The sequence below is a fragment of the Heloderma suspectum genome, chromosome 1 (genome assembly GCF_057233095.1).
Source record: "Heloderma suspectum isolate Gila_16-S chromosome 1, 16-S_ref, whole genome shotgun sequence".
In the NCBI taxonomy this organism is placed as follows: Eukaryota; Metazoa; Chordata; class Lepidosauria; order Squamata; family Helodermatidae; genus Heloderma; species Heloderma suspectum.
Genome location: NC_139458.1, coordinates 164020419 through 164038266, shown reverse-complemented (window position 1 = coordinate 164038266; position 17848 = coordinate 164020419). Strand labels below are relative to the sequence as shown.

General features: G+C 45.1%; 1 protein-coding gene across 1 annotated transcript in view; it reads right to left on the bottom strand.

Moving 5' to 3' along the window:
• Nucleotides 1-624: 624 nt before the first annotated feature.
• The window catches only part of THSD7B (thrombospondin type 1 domain containing 7B), a 645752-nt gene continuing 628528 nt past the window's right edge, over nt 625-17848 (bottom strand). The window contains exons 25-28 of the mRNA XM_084829626.1: nt 15024-15106; nt 10820-11012; nt 1755-1842; nt 625-706 (exon numbers count right to left, since the gene is read on the bottom strand). Coding sequence (XP_084685752.1) covers nt 625-706; nt 1755-1842; nt 10820-11012; nt 15024-15106 — 446 coding nt within the window. The remainder of the gene's footprint in view (nt 707-1754; nt 1843-10819; nt 11013-15023; nt 15107-17848) is intronic.

Below are 17848 nucleotides of genomic sequence, written 5' to 3'. Positions count from 1 at the left end.
GCTTATTATGCTGCTTCCTCTGATGACAGGGAAATCAGATTGTTTTCCCATCTAAGAAACCTGGTAACTTTGAAAACCAAGGGAATTCCAGATATTTTTGGAAAACACACGAATCAGCTTTACAGTTCCAAATATAACTCAAATGTAAACACTAGAAAACTAATTGTTGAAGAGGTGAAGAATAAAGAAGCTTGCACTAATATAGTGCATAATGATGCAGTGTCCAATTTGTCCTTTACAGTAAATGTCACCTTTTTTTCCACAGGATTGTCATGCTTTTAAAGGTAAAAATCAGTATAAGTCTGTAGAATTATTGGTTTGTCCTTAGTCCCATTGATAAACAGGAAGAGATGCATTTCTGAGGTCGTTCTTGGGAAGTGTCACAAAGATACAGGAGGTCCTTTAAATAATGCCTTGTTGAGAAACCAAATGGCAAAATTGTCAAGTTTGCAAGTTGTGTTCTTTCCAATTGTATCAGTTGTCATGAGATTCTTCCAAAAAGCAAAAACAAAACCCAAACTGAGAAGTTTGAATCTTACCACAAAAAAAAGGTAGGGGTTGTGAGGGGCAGGGAGTGGGGAGCAGTTAAGGCAGTGGATGTTTACATTTGGATTTCTTTCCATGTTACATGTCAACATCTCCATCATAGGCTAAGGTCAAACACTTTTGTTGTGGAGGAGCATGTTGCTGCTGTTTTGGCTTTTTGCTAAAAGAGAAGAAAACACCTCTTTAGGAATCTAAAAGTGAAGTGAAAAATATGCTTTAGGTATGATCCAGCCAAAGTTAAACACCATTGGTTTCAATGGAAGAGTTAGTCATATCATTAAATCTTTTGCACTGAAATCAATGAGACTTAAAAGTGCTCACCTTTGACTGAATCATGCCCTTTACAAAACTGGAACTCTGAATTGCAGCTATTGTTAGTTATTTTCTGCATGCAGTCTGAATATAGAAAAATGGACAACTCTGCAATTCTGTAAGTGTGTTTAAAAATTCCCTGAAAGGGTGCAATGTCCTATTCAGACCTTTGCTGAGCAACATCTGTCACTCAGGTAGAAGATCAATGAAAGAAGTGATCTGTATGTTTGCAAGCTTGCATCTAGAAGGTTTTTTTTTTTTTTTTAATGAAATCAAGGTTAAAAATCCAAATTGAAAAAAAGACAAAATTACCTGTATAATAGTGACAACAATGAATGTGGTTCAACATTATACTAGTATTTTATTATTTCAATATATCACAATACATCCAAACATGATCCAGTGGCAATATATTTCCCTGTTGCCACTGCAACAGTTCCCACAACTGAAAAGACAAGCCACTGTTGAATCTAAAAACTAGTGAAAGTTTTTTTAAAAAAACAACAACCTGGCACTGAAAACTACTGCAGTGACAATATCTAGCAAAGTTCCAACTGCACGTGTGGTCATCCCTTCTACATATATATTACTTCTTTGTGTTTCAGCCTAAATACAAGTGTGAGAAGTGGTCTCAGTGCATGCCCTAAGAATATTAGGCTAAGGAAAAACTCAAATAATATGAACAAATGAAGACGTTTTCACATGCCACATTATTTCTTAATTGTATCAAGCAGGAAACAAAGTGACCTTGGAATTTTATACTTGCAAATTATTATTTTGATTTGAATTATCTTGACTTGAGTCAATCCACCTTGCTTCCAAGCGAATGTATTTCGAACTTAGGTGAACCACTACGAACAAAATAAAACAAAGAAAGGAATACACAGAATACGTACCAAACAAGATATGAGGTGAAGATTAGGGAAACTATAATGAGAAACCCACCGACTGATACTCCATAGACCCAGACTTTAAGTTTTCCATCTGGGACAGATAAGGGAAGAAAAAGAAATGAAGTAAAATGTGAATTTCAAACATTTTTGTACATCAAAATAGCAAAGTGTTTCTTTTACTATTAATAGTAAAAGAAAGCAAGTATACAGAAATCCAGGTACCATGCAATGGTGAGATGCAAATTCTTAAGCATGGCTTCTTTCTATAAAAATAATCCAACTACCACACTTAATTTCACAAAAATCAAAGCTAGCACACAGTTGCTGCAGATGAAAAACCATGCTTAAACTTGGAGCATTGCTCTCACAGGTTTGTAGAGGTAAATACATTTCAATCAGACTTCTTCAAATTATGCCAGCAGCTGAGGGGAGCTTTCACATTCTCACTAGTAGCTTAATGATACTCTACTTGTGTAATTTAAAGCTTGCTAATGACTAGACCCCTCTTCAGTCATTCAGTATCCATATTCACAGAACATGTGAAGGAGCGCTGTAGAATGTGCTGGCAAGCACTTTCCCCTAGATGCCACTGCATGTGCTAGCCCTATTCCTTTGCTTGATCAGGGTTCCTGCCCCTTTGGAGGGAGCCCTATGCATATGTACCCACATGTGCATAGACACTTTCACACCGATGCCAATCATGCATCATCTAGGAGGCACGACTGGCATGTACATCATCATTTGGGGTGGTGGAGCTACCTGCCATGTACTGGAGAGCCCCTTGAATGTGTTTGGTGTGCACGGGTGCCGATTGACTGAAGAAGGCTGCAAGATTTCCTATGTGTGTTTTATGGCAGCCAATATCTAAGGAAAGGGAAAGGTTCCTCCTGTGCAAGCACCGAGTCATTACTGACTCCTAGAGGGACGCCGCTTGCGCTGGCGTTTTCATGGCAGACTATAGCGGGGTGGTTTGCCATTGCCTTCCCCAGTCGTGACTATCTTTCCCCCAGCAAGCTGGGTACTCATTTTACCCACCTCGGAATGATGGAGGGCTGAGTTGACCTGAGCCGGCTATCAGAGACCTGGCTTCTGCTGGGATCGAACTCAGGTCATGGGGAGAGTTTTGGTTGCAATACTGCCGCCTACCACTCTGCACCACACGAGGCTCATAGCCAATACCTAACTATGCTGAATTCTATGGCTATACAGTACAGTGTAGAAGCTGCTTAAAATGATCTACTGGGCAGTTGTCCTCATAATGACCTATAGTGCATATCAGCTCATCAAACAGGTCATGCACGCGCGCGCGCACACACACACACACACACACTACTGGCTGTGTCCACATTGCTGCAATCCACCACCTGATGTTTGGCATTGTCTGGAGGTAAATCATGATAGTGGGACACGTCTAACCTCCTTGATGAGCCATGAGAAAAAGACAGCTCACCACATGGAACTGGTGCTGAAGGGCAGGAATTTTCAAGTGTTCTTTATGTGACAAGACCATTGTGAATCGTGGCCCAATTTGATTCAAAATGCTTGGTTGTCAGGGTGGAAACTGAGCCGATAGAACCCCAGAGCAGTTCTGATTCTGAGGAGGATCAGCAATCTGTGGGAGAGGAGCCAGCTCATCCCTCACAGGCACAGCAGCTGGCAGAGATTCCTCCTGCCGGCATTCCTGAGATAGATAGTGATCCTAGCAGTGAGAAAGTGTGGGAACGGGGCTTGCTAGGTGCTCGACGCAGATGCAGGGAGCGATGAGCGATGGAGGGTGCAGAAAGGAGGGATAGCGCCCATTTGGCATGCAAGCAACAGCCGCCTCCCGTGGACCCAAGGGAAAGAGGGAGGATCTCTCCCTAGCCCATAAGTTCAGGGTCTTCAAGTGACTCTCCTTCAAACGGGGATCAACTGCCTACTCGGAGCATAGGCTACTCGGCTGTTCATTGCTTAGTCACTGGTGATTAGCATCTGAAAGAGTCATTAAGTTGTAATAGGATTAAAGCCTTGAAAATAATCCTTTCGTCTGTGTCTTGAGTTGGCTATTGGAGTCTACTGAAAGAGGCTGCTAGGGCGCTCCTGACAGCTTGATCCCCATTCCTCTTTTTTTTTTCCCTCTCTGTCTCTCTTCTCCTACTGCTGAATGGAGGGTGCCAGGGACCCGGCAGTGCAAGCTCTGGCACAAGAGAACCAGATTCTCCATGATCAAGTGGCTCAACTGACAACTGCCGTACAGAATCTACAAACTGCGGTTCAACCCCCACCACCTCTGAGTGCCCTGTGGCTTTGCCAGATAAGTTTTCTGGTGAGAAAGGACTTTTTCAGATTTTCCGGGCCCAATCGGAGCTGTACATGTGCCTACGACCTGAGGATTTTCTGACAGAACTGGTTCGTGTGGGATTTATCATTAACCTACTTTCAGGCATGGCAGCTAGATGGGCTTTGGGACTCCTTCTCGCTAATGACCCCCTGCTTGGGGACTATCAAGGTTTCATGACAGCGATGGCCAGATATTTTGGTGACCCCCTGCACACGCAGACAGCTTCTTGGGAGATTCGCTGCCTCAGGCAGGGCAAGAACTCACTTTCCAGCTATGCGACAACTTTTTGCTTGCTGGTGCAGGATTTACAGTGGAATGATGCCGTGCTGGTGGCTCAGTTTTTGGACAGTTTGAACAACGAGAGCTTGTACAAGTTGGCGCGCACGCCTAGCCCACCTACTTTGGAGGACCTCATCCAGACCTGCCTCCAGATAGATAGTTGGCTGGAGGGGTGCCGACAGACCCAGCGGGGTGCTGGGGGCCAAGATTTCCCTCCCCCCATTCCCCCCCATTTCCTGCCCCCTCCCACCTCCCGCCCCTGTGGTGAGATGGAGGAGACCCTGATGCAGCTGGGAGCTACCCAAGCCCCACTGCCGCCAGAGGAACTAGAGCGGTGGTGCACTGAGCACCGATGCTTTCAGTGTGGAAAACTGGGACATTTTGCCAAAACCTGCCATGCTAGACCCGCAGCTCCTCTGCCTCCCCCTCCTCTCCTTCCTCCTCCTCCTTGCCCCCAGGCCAGACTAGGCTGCCCCCCAAGCCTGTTGGGGGTCTCCAGTGTGGGGGTCGGTTCCACACCCAGTGGGTGCCTTCCGCAACCCCCCCACCCTCCCATCTGCTAATGCATGTTTACCTCCGCTCCTCCCAGTGGGGTGGGGTGGAGGCCCTAGCTTTAGTGGACTCTGGGGCTACGACCAGTTTCATGGATGAAACGTTCGCTCACTTCCACAAGATTCCTACCCTGCCTCTTCCTGCCCCCTTGGCAGTGAAGACCATCAATGGGTGTCCTCTTTCTTCGGGCGCGGTGACCCGGATTACAGCTCCACTCACTCTGTGCACCCAGTCCCACGCTGAGCAGATTCAGTTTCACTTGACCAAGGTTCACCAATACCCAATCATGCTGGGTGTTTCCTGGCCCTCTAAGCGTAATCTTCAGATTTCTTGGGAGCTTCAGCAAGTGGAGTTTGCATCTCCCTACTGCTGGAAGCATTGCCTCCCAATCGAGGCACCAGTCCCAGTCCAGGCCTTAACCCTTTCCTCCCCCTCCTCGTCTGCTTCTGACAGTTCTTCAGCTACTGTGATCCTCCCAGAGAAGTATGTGGCTTTTCAGGGTGTTTTTGACAAAGAAGGAGGCCGACCAGCTCCTCCCCGCCCATTTGACTGTGCCATTAACCTCATTCCGGGGGCGACCATCCCTGCTGGATGACTGTATTCGATGTCGGAGCTGGAACTTCGAGCTCTGCGAGGGTTTTTGGACACAAACCTCAAACGTGGCTTCATTCGCCCTCCCCCCCCGCCTGCGCCCCTACAATCTTTGTGACCAAGAAATCAGGAGAACTCCACCCAGTGTACAACTATAGAGCCCTCAATTCGGTCTCAATCCCTGACCAGTACCCCCTCCCCCTGATCCCTGAGATGCTGGAGCGCCTGGGGCGAGCCAAGATTTTCACGAAGTTGACCTGCATGGCGCCTACAATCTGATTCGCATCCGGGAGGGGGATGAGTGGGAGACCTGTTACGGCACCCGGTACGGAGCATATGAATACCTAGTGATGCTGTTTGTGCTCACCTCCCCCCCCCCCCGTTTTCGCATTTTATGAATGCCATCTTCCGGGACTATTTGGACACTCTCCTCATTGTGTATCTCGATGATTTACTTATATTTTCTGAGGACTCCCATGCCCATCAGCACCATGTCTCTGCCATTCTCCAGCGCCTCCGCAAGCACCATCTTTATGCCAAGCTGGAGAAATGTGTGTTTGACCTAACCTCTTTGGACTATCTTGGCTACATTATCTCAGCTGCCGATATCAGGATGGATCCTGCAAAAGTCCAGGCTGTCCTCTCCTGGCAGGCTTCATCTACCAAGAAGGAATTGCAATGCTTTCTGGGGTTTGCTAATTTTTACAGAAAGTTCCTGCTCAGCTTTGCTCAGCTGATATCTCCTCTCACGGACCTCCTTAAGGGCAGGACATCTCCTTTCCATTGGACGGCATCTGCCCAACAGGCTTTTGAGGAACTTCAGCAGCTTTTTAGTTCTGAGCCGATCCTGTTACATCCCGACCCGAGGAAGCCTTTTGTGGTGCAAACTGATGCTTCTGACTTTGCGGTGGGGATGGTACTTTTTCAGCCAGATCGGGTGGGCGGGGGGTTGCAACCCTGCGCCTACCACTCCAGGAAGCTGAACATGTCTGAGAGGAATTATACCATCTGGGAGAAGGAACTGTTGGCCATCAAGTCCGCTTTGGAGACCTGGCATCATCTGCTGGAGGGAGCACAGCACCCAGTCAAAGACAGAACCGACCATCACAACCTGGAACATCTTCAGACAGCCCGTGCCTTAAACCAGAGGCAGATTAGGTGGTCGTTTTTTTTCCCCCAGTTCCACCTTAAGATTTGCCATGTGAAGGCCTCCAACAACCTACAAGCAGATGCTCTTTCTGGTAAGCCAGACTTCCAGCCAGGGGGTGAGGGAAATCCCCCCCCCCTCTGATTCTTCCCCCCCCAGAGCCTGGTGGCAGCTGTGGCACCTCACTCTTGGGAGGAGTTCCTTCACTCTGCACAGGCTGAGAATGCTTTTGTTCACACAAAAGTGGAGGAATTGGGGCTAGCCTCTGCCCCCCCCTTCTCTTTGCGAGGTGGCCTGCTTTACCATTCCGGTCAGGTCTATGTGCCTTCTAGACCCCTCCATGAGAAGGTCCTCCATCAGTGCCACGACTCCCCCACCGCTGGGCATTTTGGCTTTGCCAAGACCCTGCACAGAGCGATGCAGGATTTTTGGTGGCCTTGTGTGTGTCGGGATGTCAAGACCTGTGTCGCCTCCTGTCCAACCTGCCAGCGGGCGAAGGCCCCCTCAGGCAAGCCCACAGGTTTGCTTCACCCCCTGCCTACCCCCTCAGGACATTGGAAACTGCTCTCCCTTGACTTCATCACTGACTTGCCTCCCTCACACAGTAAGACCACCATTCTGGTGGTGGTGGATTTGTTTTCTAAGATGGCCCATTTCATCCCCTGCTCTGGGTTGCCCACAGCCAGGGTGACAGTGGAGCTGTTTTTGGCGCATGTTTTCCGGCTCCACGAATGGCCCGAGGTTCTAATTTCGGATAGGGGGGCCCAATTCACTGCCCATTTCTGGAGGGAGCTACTTGGGCTTCTCCATGTGATGCTCCGTCTTTCCTCCGCCCACCATCCACAGATGGACGGTCAAACCGAGCGCACCAATGCGACTCTGGAGCAATATTTGTGCTGTTATGTCAATTACCAGCAAGATGACTGGTTTTCCTTGCTGCCTCTTGTAAAATTTGCTTATAACAATGCCTGCCATGCTTCGACCCGCCAAACTCCATTTTTTGCCAATTTTGGTTACCACCCCAAGGCTTTCCCATCCACCTTAGTTCTCTCTTCGGTGCCAGCGGCCCATGACTTTTTAGAGGAGTTGAGAGCAGTACACCACCTCTTACGGGACTCCCTCGAGCAAGCCAAGACAGCCTACAAGGCCTCTGCAGACCAGTGGCGCCAGCCGGGTCCATCTCTGCAACTGGGGGACTGGGTTTGGTTGTCCACCCAATACCTCCCCTCTCACTCGCCTGCAAGGAAGCTCGTGCCTTGCCGCACGGGGCCTTTCCAGATTACGGCCCAGATTAACCCTGTTGCTTTTTGCCTGGCTCTCCCCCTCCATGAAGATCCATCCTGTTTTTCATCGGTCCTTGCTGTCCCCCCTGGTTTCTGGCGACCCTCATCGCTCAGTCGGTTCTCCCCCACCACCAGTGCTGGTGGAGGGGGAGGAGGAGTTTGAGGTTGCGGAGATTCTGGACTCTTGCCTTTCTCACAGCCGCCTGCAATATCTGGTGGACTGGAAGGGGTACGGGCCAGATGAGCAAACCTGGGAACCTGCAGAAAATGTGCATGCTCCATTGCTGCTGAGGCGTTTCCACCAGCTGTACTCCCACAAACCCGGAGTCCCAGGGGAAGAGCACGAGGGGGGCCCCATGGGAGCGGGGATGATGTCAGGGTGGAAACTGAGACAATAGAACCCCAGAGCAGTTCTGATTCTGAGGAAGATCAGCAATCCATGGGAGAGGAGCCAGCTCATCCCTCACAGGCACAGCAGCTGGCAGAGATTCCTCCTGCCAGCATTCCTGAGATAGATAGTGATCCTAGCAGTGAGAAAGTGAGGGAACAGGGCTTGTTAGATGCTTGACACAGACACAGGGAGCAATAAGCGATGGAGGGCATGGAAAGGAGGTGTAGCGCCCGTTTGGTGCGCAAGCAACGGCCACCTCCCGTGGACCCAAGGGAAAGAGGGAGGATCTCTCCCTAGCCCATAAGTTCAGGGTCTTCAAGTGACTCTCCTTCAAATGGGGATCAACTGCCTACTCGGAGCATAGGCTACTCTGCTGTTCTTTGCTTAGTCGCTGGTGATTAGCATCTGAAAGAGTCATTAAGTTGTAAAAGGATTAAAGCCTTGAAAAGAATCCTTTCGTCTGTGTCTTGAGTTGGCTATTGGAGTCTACTGAAAGAGGCCGCTAGGGCACTCCTGACATTGGTCATGTGAATGTTCATATCCTATCAAAATTGGTGGGGATTAGCTTTATCTAGTAGCCAAGGATTATAAAAAAGATTTGTCATGCTAAGTTTTAGGGAAATAGTAGGGAATGAAACAATGCACTGGATGAGGGCTAATTATCTGAAACCCAATCCAGATGAGATGCTGTTAGTGTTGGTTCTTCTGACTGGATGGAGCTGCACTTCTCCTGAAGGAGCAGGTTCATAGCATGGGGTTTCTCCTTGAGCCATCTTTGTCACTTGAGGCTCAGGTGGCCTCAGTGGCACCAAGTGCCTTCTACCAACTTTAGTTTGTGGCCCAGCTATGCCCCTATCTGGACAGGGATAACTTGGCTTCAGTCATCTATGCTCTTGAAGTTAGATTACTGCAATGCACCTTTGAAGACTGTTCAGATACTGCAGCTCATGAAAAATGCAATGGCCAGATTGATAATAGGGACAAGAAGGTCTGAGCATATAAGACTGATTCTGGCCCACTTGCACAGGCTGCCTGTATGTTTCCATGCCCAATACAAGGCGCTGGCTTTAACCTATAAAGCCTTACCTGGCTCAGGAACGCAATACCTGATGGAGTACCTCTCCCAACATGAATCTACCTATCCACTACATTCAGCATCTAAGCACTCCTCCAGGTACCTCCTCCAAGGGAAGCTCAGAGGACAGAAACAAGGGAGGGGCCTTCTTGGTGGTAGTCCCCAATTATGGAATAACTCCCTGATGAGGCCCTCCTAACACCAACATTGTTTTCTTTTCACTGCCAGGTTAAGACCTTTCTCTTCTCTCAGGCATTGGGCAGCATATGATGAGGTTAATCAGGTCCTGGATTCATCTTATTGTTGATAGATTGAAATGGTTGTCTGTCTGTATGCTCTCTGTTTACATGTTTGTCTGTAAATGGTTTTAGACTTCGTATAATGTATTTTTAATGGTTTTTAATCATTGTAAACCAGAGAGCTTCGGCTGTTGGGCAGTATAGAAATGTAATGTAATGAATGAAGGTTGTTGCATGCCAGCTAGTGTGGCCAATGGTCAGGGATGCTGGAAGTTGTAGTCCAGCAACCCCCGTTCCAGAGAAAATGTAGCACACCTCTCCAAGAGAAACATTCAGCCTGGCTGGTGATTTACCCACCAACACATGCCTCAAATTTACATCTATGATTAAGCCATGGTTTATATTTCCTTCCTGGAAAGGGACGATGCATACATGCATGCTCTGGGTGGCTGTGACTGTGTTCAGCTGCCCCTTTTGAGAGTAGCAATCTACATACAGAAACAATTTTCTGCATGAGATCAACACCACCAAATTCTGGTCTGTGGGTATGAGAGTGCATTGAGCACTGAGCGTGTACATGTAGTACGCAACCATATGTAATCAAGCCAGAATCAACTACAGACTGCTACACTGAATCCTCCTGCCTCAACGCGCGAGAATCACCGTCAGTGCTCAAGGTGATGATCACGTCTCGGGAGAAAGGGCAGCTTCAGAAGCACAGCAGCAGGTGTGCAACCTTCTACTACATTCACAGTCCCCTGGACTGAGAGCAATATGATTAGGACCTGGTGTAACATTTACAGCTGCAATTAGTGTTGCACATACACCATAGTTTTTGCAGGAAGCATCATTCTGTATATTGGCCTTGCATGGGTTTTTTTTTTTTTCCTCATGGCGCAACAGTTCAATCTTCTAAGGGATAAGTGTATCATACTGAGTAAATAAGGTAAAAACTGTGAAAACATTATTATCTGCAACACTGTAAAAAAAAAAATCCAGGTCATTCTAAACAATGATATATTTGCACATTTTTACAATGATTATATTGTAATGCAATTCATTTCATTATGTCTCACATGAGAGGCTGCATATTCTCTAGCATTGTTTCTGATTATATGATCCACTGAGCATGAACTTTATGTTTTGAAATTAAAAAACGATCACACTACATTTTATCTTCCTTTTTTTTACCTGGGTTAAAAGGCTGAATTGACCATCCTTTGAAAATGTCATGCATTTTTGAGTTGACAGGTTTATGTTTTGCAGCATTCGTTTTAACATCGGCTTTCTTATCTTCTAAGCCGGGTATCTTCACACAATAATCCAGGAAACCATTTGATCTCATTATTTCTGTATAGCCTCTCTCGCAACCACAGATGCCACTCTAGGTAACAAGAATGTATACAATATTGAAGTCAGTTCTCCCCATAGAAATTCATCACAAAAGGTGTTTCTGCTGAGAGGGTGCTGCCTTTCACCAGTTAACTTAATACCAAATAGTTTGTTAATATGCACCGCCTATCCCAAAGATTTAGGACAGATTGCCAATGCTGTACAAACTGGGGGGGGGGGGAAATCTGATTCATATTAAGCACAGTAACACAATGGGTGGTCTGTTCCTTTTTCACCTTATTCAGATAAAATGTTGCAGAAGAAACGCTGAGCACAAAATCCATCTTGCAGAAAGATCACACTACTGAAAACCCTGCAACAACAGAGTGACTGACAACATTATTTTTACAGGTTAAATAACACATTATTGTTTACCTAAGGCTGTTTACCTAAGGATGCTTACTTGGGAGAAAAAGTCAATGTGACTTACTTCTGAGTAGACATGCTCAAGCTTGCATTGCACTATATATCTACATTCAAAGATTTAAATTTTGACAGCACCAGCATGTGCATTTAAAACACAAAAGGAAAGCAGAGTTTTTACAAGTTGTAACATAGTGGCTGCAATCCTAGCCTCATACATAAAGTCATTTGAAAGTGTCTTACTGATATTATATAGATCTTACTGAGGGCGAAGATTCCACAGAGCTTTGAAATTAAATGAAAATATCCCTTGCTACATTAAGAGGAATTTGTTTATCGCCCTGGGTATGCATTCTGATGTGAGGAGTTCACCTTCTGTCAGCAAGAGGTTCCCTAAGCAAGTAAAAAGAGTGAAATGGTTTGAGACGACCTGTCACCCATATGATGCCCCAGGGTGATCACCAGTGTTCACTTCCTTCCAATACCCACACTGTGCTTGCCTGTTGCAACCATATATTTGGGACAACATTCTAACTACTAGCATAAGGCACCCCTAGCAGTATGGAGTAGCTGGGGGGAAAAACCCCTAGCCCAAAGCCAGTCTAGGCAAGGAGCAGAAAAATGTTCACGTCACTGGCACAAAGGTGATCAATTGATCCCACACTGCCAGGAACTGTGCGGGGTGCTTGTTGCTTTGCCATGCACCGAGGCTGTAAGGAGGAAGCAAGCCTTTAAAAGTCTGCCTCCAGCACATGCCTTCCTACCAGCTGGGCCATTTGCCCCACCCCTGTTTCCCGCAGCATTCCCACATGGGTTGGGGCAAAATTCTCCATCCTACATGCAGTGGGGAGTGGAGTGATATTTGCAGCAGTGGTTAGCATCTGTAGTTCCTGGGCTGCTTCTCACTTTCCCATATCTGTTTGGAGAATGTGTGTAATAGTATGGCAAAAGAGCGCTGCAAGCGTGTGTCTTCTGCAATGTTTGGATGGACAGATTCAATACAGTACACGTGCACTGCAGAAATAGACCATGGAGATTTGAAAGAAGCTTTTCCCCCTGTTTCCTGACCATAATGGCATTACAAAGATGTATGACTGTTCATTTTCTGGCTACTTTCCAATAAATATTTTCAAATGGGAGATGTTACATCAGAAGGAGCCATTATAAAGGCATTCACTGGGGTCATCACTTTGATGTTTTGCATGTAAGGGCCCTTTTTGATAGAGATGAATCAGATGAACCCTTGTGTATGCAAGGTATCTGTTGCTCGGCTGTACCATTTCATACTGAAGCTGGAGGTTTGACCATAGAAATGCAAACCTTCCTGAAGTGTTCATAACCATGGCTTCTGGAAAGATGAGTCCTGTTTCACTAACCTTTGAGAGTTCTTTAAGAGTGTCAAGAAACAAGTGTACAGGAGTGATCTGGTAGACACTGTTTACTTGGACTTCCAAGAGGCTTTTGACAAGGTCCCTCACCAAAAGACACCTGAGAAAACCTAGCAATCATGGGATAAGAGGAGAGGTCCTCTTATGGATCAGTAACTGGCTAAAGAACAGAAAACAGAGAATAGGAATAAATGGTAAATTCTCACAATGCAGGGATGTAAACAGTAGGAAGCCACAGGGATCTGTACTGGGACCAATGCTTTTCAACTTGTTGATAAATGATCTGGAATTAGGAGTGAGCAGTGAGGTGGCCAAGTTTGCTGATGACACCAAATTATTTAGGTATTTAAAACAAAATTATTTAAAACAAAAAGGGGTTGTGAAGAAGGATCTCTCCAAACTGGGTGGATGGGTATTAAAATGTCAAAAATGGTTCAGTGTAAGCAACTGTAAAGTGATGAGCATTGGGGCAAAAAATCCTAACTTCATGTATACATTGATGGGGTCTGAGCTGGTAGTGACTGACCAAGAAATTGATCTTGGAGTTGTGATGGACAGCTTAATGAAAATATTGACTCAGTGTGCAGCTGTTGCAAAAAAGGCAAATTTCATGTTAGGCATCATTAGGAAAGGAATCAAAAATAAAACAGTCAATAACATAATGTCCTTATACAAATCTATGGTATGACCACATGTAGAATACTGTGTACAGTTCTGGTCACCGCACCTCAAGAAGGATATTGTAGAGCTGGAAAACATGCAGAGAAGGTCAACCAAAATGATAAAAGGACTGGAGGAATTCACCTATGAGGAAAGGTTATAACATCTAGGGCTTTTAAGCTTAGAAAAAAGGTGACGGGGGGAGGGCTACGCTAGACATGTATAAAATTATTCATAATGTGGAGAAAATGAAGAAGCTGCTCTTCTTTTCTCATACTACTAGAACCCAGAGTCATCCAATGAAACTAAATGGTGGCATATTCAGGATAGATAAAACAAAGTACTTCTTCACACAGTGCATAGTTTAACTATGGAATTCACTACCAGGAGATGCAGTGATGGTCACCAACAGGTATGGCTTTTAAAGGGATTAGACAAATTCACGGAGGCTAAGCCTGGCTACTAGTCATGATGGCTATAAATTACGTACAGTATCAGAGGCTCTTTTTACTGGTTGCTGCGGAACAAGCATGGGAGGGTGCTTTTGCATTCATGCCCTGCTGTGGGCTACTGATAGACATCTGGTTAGCCACTGTGTGAACAGAATCTTGGGCTAGCCAGGCCTTTGGTCTGATCCAGCATGGCTCTTCTTATGTTCTTATGTTTTGCATATGTACAGACTATGTTGTTCAGTCGGCATAAACATTCGAGCCCACACATGGAAACTGAAAAGTTTGAGACAAACATCATATACATCATGGCTTTTACTCATGACTTTTATCTCTCAGTCTCCTCAGGAAAAGTAAATTCAGGCAGCCGTTTTCAAAGTGTTAACCTTTCAAGATGACCATATAATGGGATCCAGTCATCTGTAGCATCTGCATGGCGCAATTAATTTTTTACCACTCCCTTGCCTTGCACAATATATAATCATGTGGGGGTGGGGGTGGTAAAATTCTCCTTACAAAATGAAAAGATGCTACACACAGGCTTTCCAAGTGGTTGAATCCCTTGTGGCAGATTTGCCACTTGGTCATCTGCATTCATCTTTCTTTGCTTATACAGCCTGAGCATCTCATGACTATTAAGGACAGTGTGAATAAGGCAGTAGCCTGATTATTTTATTTCAGTGTCCCAAAGGACAAGAGGGCAAAAGAACATGGCCTCTGCTATCTTCCAAACAGAGAGTTGGTCAGGCTACTGGTGGCACAGGATTTGGGCATTCTTGCCCATGGGCAGGAAGAATGTTCTTTGGGTTCATGGCCCTCCTTCTATATTTACAACCCACCTTATCTGAATTGAATTCAGCAAATGGAAACAAAAAGAATCCCCAGCCAACTAGGTTTGGTAAACCCAAATGTAACACATTTCTCCACACATATGACTCCTGCATTCCTTTTCCAATTGCATGGCTACATATTAAATTAAATTGCCGGAGTCTCCCTCTAGGTGGTGTCCTATACATACCAAATTCCACTTATTGTATATGTTGGAAAGTAACACCCCCCCTCACACACACAAAATATCAAAGATAATTTATTAGCTGTCAACAGTATCAATTTTGGCTATGTAAATTGCACTATCTAGATTACCTGGGTGCAGTAAGAGAAGGGTTTTTTACAAGCTGGGTTGCAATGCCTGGTTGTAGCTGGCTGCATCTGAATAGAACAACCCCCTGTAAGAGAAATTGTCAAGAGAAACATTGAAAGATACATTTCAAAATGAATTAGGGATGTCTGCAGGTTATTTTGCTGTGCTGCAACACTGCCTTTCCAAACAAAACTAAACACACACACACACACACACACACAGTGTATTCATGTCATTCCTAAGATACCCTGGCTTGGGAAAGTTTGAACATCTATTCTACAGACTAAAAGGTATATCCCTCATGCTTGGGGGTCTCTCTCCTCACGTTTTTTTTTAAGGTATACAGCTAATATTTCTAAGTGTAAACTCAAACATGTAAAATATGAATGCAACCAACAGGTGTTAAAAAGAGCATGGTTAGTAGAGATGGGCGAGCAAACCCACACTTGCCCCAGGGTTACTCAGAAACTATTCAGGTTCTTATGAAGAAAAACTTACTTATGCATATGAGGGAGTTGCGAAGGGTAAAGATGTGAAGTTCACTTTCTCAGGCCTCAGCTGGTAGGTACATAAGAAATCTCTGTTGCCACTGCCACTATTCTACCTTTACCTTATAGTATGTCATGTACCCCTCACTCCCATGTAGAAGGTTTTTAAAAATCAGGCTGCAGAACTTCGCAGGTCTTAAGGAAATCCCCCAGGGGAATCTAGGTCTGATAATCTAGGTCTGTCAGGCAGGACTACCTCAAAAGAAAGGCAATTGTCCTGACCTCATTTATAGGCATGGATTCATACCATCCCCATAAGCAATTTCATATAAAGATATATCTTCACTGAGAAGATAGTGCATTACAACTCTTAGCAGTTTAACTCCATTCCAGTTAAAAGATAGCATTATAGCAGAGAAATAAAGCATCAAAATGACAAACTCTCTCCCTCTTCTTAATCTATTATTGAAGACTTTCAAACAGGTTTTTTTAAAAATGTAAGGTAGTTCCTCTCTTAAAAATTCAATGGGTAAAATCCAACATAAGTCCTACCTAGAGTAGACCCACTGAAATGAATGGGACTTAAGTTAGTCATCACTAACTCAATTTCAGTGGGTCTACTCTAAGTAGGACTTATGTTGGATTTCCCCATTAAGCCAGGTTACAAAGATCATCCTCCCTTCCTCCGAACTCTTCCAGGCCCTACTCACTTGCAAACCCAGATCCTCAAGCATGCCCTCTAGGTCACTTTTTTGGACTCCAGTTATTTCCCTACCAAATAAGCAACGTTGCTATGCGGTTCTTACTGTTTTTCCATGCCCACTCAAAATCTTTATCTCTCTGGGAAAGAGGAATACGTTTGTCCTTGATTTACAGAAGGATCAGCATCCTGCCTGATCTCAAGGCTACATATTCAAAACAAAACAAAACAAAACACAGGCAAAGCGCCCAAAGGCAGAACTTTCAAAGGCAGAAGTTCATAAGCAGATCATCATGGCTCTTTCCTCTCACTTCCATTAAAAGTTGGGACAATTATCAATCCTTAAAATAAAAATTAAAAAAGAAATAATGATAGCCATCTCAAGCAATTGCAAATATTGTGGTAGCTCTGTGTACAACACACCTCTGGAGAGAGCAGTTCATACAAACAGTGTCTCCAAGTGAGTATGATGCAGATAAGAATCTGCTGGTATTTCCTCATGGTTCTGAGGTGCTCATATGGGGGCCACTGGCAAATGTGAACAGCTTTATGAGAATTTCATGGTAATCCTAACTGATTCTGAATCCCACCCCCCTCCAAGTGGGTTCCTAAGTGAGAGGAACCAGGGAGAGGGGTCATGGCATGAAACCCTGAATAGTACAAAGACATGAAGAAAGTGAGCATTAAATATTCCTTCTTGTACCTGTGAATTCTCATTTTGTCTCTGACAGACATTGCTTGTGATGATGAAAATGGATGTTCTAACTGATGCGCTTGGTCCTTTCATTCTGTTGGCAGTATTATTTGAAGTAAGCCCAGGTAAAACCTGGTGTCTATGCAACAGTTTGATTAGCCTCCCCAAACCTGGCTCCTTCCAGATGTGTAGGATTACAACTCCTATCATCCCCAGCCGGCCCAACACATCTGGGGGGTGCTGGGTTGGGGAAGGCTGAGTTAGATAATGCACATTCATATTTATTTTATTTATTGCATTTATACCCTGCCTTTTTTCCTCTTGCAAGGAACCCAAAGCGGCTTACATTATCCTCCTCCTCTCCCTTTTATCCTCACAACAAATAACCCTGTGAGGTGGGTTGGGCTGAGAGTGTGTGACTGGCCCAAAGTCACCCAGTGAGCTTCCATGGCCGAGTGGGGACTAGAACCCGGATCTCCCGGCTCCTAGTCCAACACTCTTGCCACTACACCACACTGGCTACACCACACATTCATAGCAGTATTTTCCAGAGGAATCAGGTGGAACTATTTGCTTTGAAGACACCTTTCTGCCAAGTACCTTCTCTCTGCATGTGCCACAAACCATCCTTTATTGTATGGATTGAACTTTGTGTGTGTTGATTATGTGCACAGATTTCTCCCTGCACCAGGTTCAAATAGTTCAAATAAAATATTATTTTATTTGAACTATTTATATTCCACTTCTGTCAAAATGGATTTTTTCACAACGATGCAACAAAAACAACAGCAAGTGAAATGAACAAAATACGACATATTAAAAAAACCCAACAGCATCGACTCATATTTTAATAAATACACCAAACAAAACAACAGTGATATCAGGATCTTTCTAAAAGACAGCAAGTATGAACAAATGGAGATGAAAGATGTTTGAGATTAGGCA